The 6,000-nt window shown below is 37.0% G+C and overlaps 1 protein-coding gene across 1 annotated transcript in view; it reads left to right on the top strand.

The window, feature by feature from the left end:
• Window positions 1-544: 544 nt before the first annotated feature.
• The window catches only part of SLC30A6 (solute carrier family 30 member 6), a 42,458-nt gene continuing 37,002 nt past the window's right edge, over window positions 545-6,000 (top strand). Inside the window, exons 1-2 of the mRNA XM_061155645.1 lie at window positions 545-683; window positions 4,767-4,853. Of these exons, the coding sequence (XP_061011628.1) occupies window positions 681-683; window positions 4,767-4,853 (90 nt within the window). The 5' untranslated portion in view covers window positions 545-680. The remainder of the gene's footprint in view (window positions 684-4,766; window positions 4,854-6,000) is intronic.

The raw sequence follows: 6,000 nt of genomic DNA, 5'->3' as shown, positions 1-6,000 counted from the left end.
GTTAGACACGACTTAGCTACTTAACCACGACAACAAGAGTATCCTTTTCTTTTTTTTTTTTAAAGAGTATCCTTTTCATGAGAGCGGTACCTGATACACACGTGTTCCATATTCAATTTTTGCTGAATGAATTATATTTCAATGTGTTTTATTTTCCTTTTTAAAGTAAAATCAATCCTATATAATTTAAGTAGTATTTTAGGGATTACCACATAATACTCTGTCGTTAGTCGGCCTGAGCAACAGCTACTTTGGCAAACTAAGTATGTCTCTGGGTAAGTTTCTCGATCCTGTTTCCTCACTTGAAAAATGGGAATGCTACCTATTTCATAAGGTATTGCAAAAATTAAAAAACACAACATAGATCAAAGCGCTTCAGGACTCAAAGAAATTTTTCTAGTTACAAACAAACAAATTGCTCCTTAAACCTAAAGACCTCAGTTGGCAAATCTGCACCAAGACCTCCGCCAGCTTGGAAGAGTCGCTCTAGCCGCCGCCTTCGCCTCTATAGAACGCAGGGGCAGCCGGGAAGTGGGGCGCTGGACCAGGAGGCCAGTGCACGCACTTCCGCCCCCCGTGTCGCTTGCAACCAATCGGCCTCTGATGTCCACGCCCCTTCCGCTCCAGGGAACTACCAGCTCCCAGAGCGTCTTCCGGTGGGAGCTGTGCCGCTCCTTATCATGGTGAGTTGGCCAGGGGCGTGAGGGTTTCTTTTGTGATTCCTCTTATCCTCTCTGGTTCCGAAGCGGCCTAGAAATGCTTCAGCTGCCCAGAGGCGGGTTCGTCAGAATTATGCTCGAGGTCCCCGGAAGGAGTCTCTAGCGTCCGAGAGAGTGCCCTCAGAGCTCTGATGCCCCCTCGCTCCCTCACCCGGTTCCTTTGCCTCTCGGGACCCCGGCATCGCTCCAGACCGACATTTCGGCTCTGATGAGTGTATGACTCCTCCCTGCCGTGATATTCTTGATATAGAAATAAAAGTCTTTGCTGGTGTCAGTAACCACAACACCGACAAAAGATCTGAAAACAAGTCCACAGCAGCAACGACCGTATTAGTGATGCTTACAGCAATGATGATAACGTTGCATTAATGAACAGCATGATTAATAGGCTATTGAAGCTGACGCCTCACTCTCCAAATTCGTTTTATTGAGTGCAGATAGCCGGGTACAGCACAACTTTCAGAAGGCCAAACATTGGCGAAAGTCAAGGTGTCGGTCGTTGCTCTTTCTGCAGCTTTTTTGGTGCGTTTGTAGATCCCAGTATACCTTAGGGCTTTAGCAATGTGGTGTTTAAATTTTGTTAGACAAGTTAGTTATTTTATTCTTTCATAAATCAAGTATATAGCTTTCTGAATTTTATCTAAGGGTAAGCAGTGGATTGTGATTTCAGTGTCAAAAGAGGTACATACCATTTTATCAGAAAAATTTATGGATCTCTTATTGATAGCCTGTATATGACAGAACGACCATGTTTCTGTGTCTAAACATTGTCATTCCGTTTTTTCCTTGAGTGGATATGGTGGGAAGATGTCTTATTTATCTACTTAAATATTTTCTAAATTTCCTGTAATGTTTCCTTTAAACATGCAGAAAGTAGGTAAAAGTTTATTCTTTTGGCTGACCAAATAGCCTCTGTGTTCAACGTCAGAACATTCACCACTCTGTAGCAGAGTTAAGTTTCTGAAACTTGACCATATCAGTCCCTTGCTTAAAATTCTTCCTTTTTTTTTTTTCTTTAGCCCACAAGCTAAAGACCTGTTTAGTATGGCAAGCAAAGACATCTGTAACCTAGCTTCTTACGTTTGCAGGTTTTTTTCACGCATACATACGAATATCCATATTCCAGCTATCCTGAACAGCTTGCGGATTGTGCTCTAAGAATTACACCTTTGCACTGAATTAATATATGCTGTTCTATCTGCCAGAATCGTTCTCCATCCCTTAGGTGTCCTTTAATCTCTTCCCTGAGCCTTTCTGTCATGTCTCAAGGTCCTATTAAGTGCCTCCTTTAGGCTCCTATGAGGCTGCTTTTTACCAGTGACATCTGTAGCCCTTACCAGACTGTGTTATGACTGTGTATTTACTTGCTTGTCTTTCTCACTTCCTAGGCTATAAGCTCTTTAAGAGCAGAACCTATGTATTCACTGTCATTTCCCAGAGTCTTTTGTACAGTGCCTGGCCCAGAGGAAGTTTTCAATAAATATCTGTTTCACAGAATGATGAATAAGTAACCTTGGCAGTAAATTTTTATGTTTGAAACGTTAGTAATAAGGGAAATATTAGCATTTAAGTTTTATTTTAAAAATTGCCCATTATTTATTATTAACAACATATTATGTGGAAAGCATAGTGCTATCTTAGAAAATGTTGGGAAATATAGCCCTTGTCATTGGTGAAGTTACTGAAAATGAACTTACCATGCAAGATGACAACATGAAGGCTAGCCTGTGGTGAATTACAAAGCAAGTGGCATTAAAAAAAAAAAACCAACTGTCGTTTAAATAACCTAATATGGCTTCTTGCAGGAAGTGAACCAGTGAACTGAGTACTTTGTCCCTTTATCCCAGTCTCTTAGTCTGCTGTTCATTACTCTCTTCTGTGTGAGGAAACAGAGAGGTCAGATAACTTGCTAAGTGCTACAGGGCTATTAGTGCCTGGGTTAGACCAGTCTGACCTTTTCACTCTAGAATTATCGATATGATCATGAGACAAGGAGTATACCAGTATAGTGGAAATTGAGGAGAGCCGTTTTTCTGAGGAGAGCAGTTTCCTCAATAGTGGAAATTGAGCAAGAGAAAAAATGAAAGAAACAGGCTAACTCACCGAACACATTGAGTTCCAGGTTGTAAAATTTGGTATTTATTCCGATAGCAGTGGAGAGCCAATATAATTTTAGAAAGCGTGACATTAAGATTAGGGTATTTGTAATTGTTCCTCCACTATCAGAATGGCATCAGAAATGGATGTCTGCCTTTTAGAAACCTTATTGATTGTCTTAACCTGAAACTTAAAGTAACTGAAATAACTTTAAATGAGCTAGAAGTTAGAAGATATTCAAGGATACCAGTAGTAAGCAAAATTTGTCTTTGGGACCAAAATATCCCACACATAATTCTTTAAGAATAAAGTATGTTTGTTAACATTAACATTTATTAATATCTCAGATAAAAAAATAACATATTGTTCCTTTTCAACTGAATTGGCTTAGCAGAGCCTTCGGTTATTCACATACACTGATCTTTATTTGGGTATCAAAATTGATAATACCTTTTCCTTGGTGCTTTATTTTTACGTTTTAAAGTATATCTTAACTTTTTATTGTGTAAACTTTCAAACATGCAGAAAATTAGGGAGAATATCATAAAGTCCCCATGTAGCCTTAACCTGGCCTCCACAGTTACCAACATTTTGCTGTTTTTGTTATGCCACATTTCTAGCACTCACCCTATTTTCTGCCTTTGCTGAGTCTCAACATAATGCAACTAATAACACATCAAACTTAAAGAAATGGAATATGTCATTTTATAGCTACTGAGATGTTTCTAAATGATAACTGTAGGCAAATCATACTTCTGCTTGAATTGGATCTGAAACTTCACATTTTTAATCTGTTAACTCCCATTTCCTCTGCTGTTTGTGAAAAGTCAGTGTTTGAGTCAAATTGGCCAACTTTAATGAGATAGAAATGCCGTATGATCTAGTGATTGTGGCCTTTACCATCTAGGATAATGTTTTGTTAAAGTTGAAATCCAAATATTCAAGTGCATGGCACTTAGTAATCAAGTTATTGCGTATGACCCATTGAAGATTTTGAAGGATATTTTTTCTCTAGGAACAATTACTTTACCTTTGTAGTAACAAAGATTTTCAGTTTATTTTTCTAGGGTTTTCTTTCTTTTGGTAGATTATTTCCATCTTGAAAGTATATAGAAAATGTATCAGTATTTTTCCTTTAAAACTTCTTCATTTTATGTCCTATTAACAAAAGTCTTCTCCACATCCAAGGTTATAAAATTATACATCCATGAGTTTCTTCAACATTCTATTGTTTTATATTTGAAAACTTAGATTGAGACGTATAGTAAGGACCCATCTTTGCATTTTTCCAAATACCATTTATTGAATAACCCATACTTTCTCCTACTGATGTTGGATACTACCTTACTTTCAGGCTAATTTCCTATATGTGGTTGAGCTCTTCTTTATGGTAAGGCTTTCTTACATTGTTTCCTGAACTTGAGTGGCAAATCCCCCTGTGGTCACCACTGCCCTGTTCTTTCTCTGCTAGGACTGCATACTAGCAGGGACCATGGAAGCTAGCTAGGATGTCACATACTTTGAATGCCTAAGAGAGAAACTCAGAGGTTTCACTCTAATAATAGTTGCCAAACTTTTCCTATATAAAGCTTCAATTAGGTAAATGGTATAATTTCTTGGAAATTAGAGCTACTTGGAAACTGCTTTGCTGGTTCAAAATTGCCTAGGCAGTCTATTTTAAAGCAGAGTTTTTGGTCCTGAGCTAAAATTCCTAGGTTATGAATTCTTGCTCAGATGTTACTAGCATTGTGTACTTAGTTTACTAAAAATTATTTCCACCACATAGGTTATTGTGAATCTTAAATAGATAAATACATGTAAAGTGTCTAGAATAATTGCTTGGCATGTATCAAGCATTGAAGAAGTGTTAGTTGTGATTTACTATATCATAGGAGTGCAGAAGCTTAGGTACTTAAATGCTGATTTGTATACTTTTTGTTTACTTTAAAGGGGACAATTCATCTCTTTAGAAAACCACAAAGATCTTTTTTTGGCAAGTTATTACAGGAATTTAGACTTGTAGCAGCTGATCGAAGGGTAAGTTATTTTTATTTCTTAATCCTAATTTTAATTACTGTATCAACAATATTATAAAGTTGAAAAAGGTAATTTTTAAGGCAGATATAAATCACTCTCAATTCATCACAGTGTTTTCATTTTTTTTGTTGGATAAGTAATTTGTTAATGTAAAATCACAGCACTTTAGGATACAGTTGTTATGCCTGGGAGGAAACTCGACTTCGATTAGTTTTTTTTCCTGATTTTAAAGAGTTTTGAAGAAAAATTGGTGATTGCCTTATGTTGTTAGTTTTTTAACAAATTAAGTGGATGTGGTCTGAAGCCATGTTTTCTCATTTTGAATGTAAGGCAGAAAACAAGTTTTCTCTTTAAGTTAAACTTTGAGACTATAAATAAACAATCGGTACCCATTTTGGTCACCCATGTAGGCTTTCTAGTTATTATTCTGTTTTCATTGTTCTCATTACTGTCTCATTTATACTGTAAGTTCCTTGAGGGTAGTGACTATGTGTCTCTTGCTCACATTTTTAATAAAAGTATAAAATAAAATTTTAAATAATGCTCGCTTTATATAACATAATAAGCAGAAGCAATGATATTGACCATGTCTTGTGATACTAAACTAAAGACTTCTTTTCTTTGTTTTTTACCCTTTTATCTCCTGTTTATAAAACCTTGGGATATAATCAGATGTCAGTAATTCTAGTATTTGGAAATATTCTCACCTCTAGATGTTAAACTTCAAGAGGCAAGGGTAGGGAACTAACTCACCTACTTCTTATGTATCTAGTCCATTTAGGATGCTCTCTTGAGAACAGATAGTTATAATATTGATGGAAAACAACTCTATTGCATAAGTAAGCAGGGAGTTCTTTAAGTACGCTTCAGTGAAGCACAGTATACCACAGAATAGGTAGTAGGAACAAAACTGATACAGGAACACCTGGATTATACAGATAACCTCTATCATAATTTAAATCTGAAGAGATACACCTGGCTCACTGCTGTTCATTACTTCTCCTGCCTTAGTTCTTAGTGATTTCATATTTCATGTGAAAGATCCTTACCTCTCAGTTCCTCACCACAAATCTTGTCCTGTGTCCCTCTCAACTGTCCACTGCCGTGATCACACCATGCTGCTGCTGCTGTTCCCCCACTAAGTCAT

The sequence above is a fragment of the Dama dama genome, chromosome 11 (genome assembly GCF_033118175.1).
Source record: "Dama dama isolate Ldn47 chromosome 11, ASM3311817v1, whole genome shotgun sequence".
Lineage (NCBI taxonomy): Eukaryota > Metazoa > Chordata > Mammalia > Artiodactyla > Cervidae > Dama > Dama dama.
Note: the sequence above shows the minus strand (reverse complement) of the source record. Positions and strands in the feature narration are given on the sequence as shown.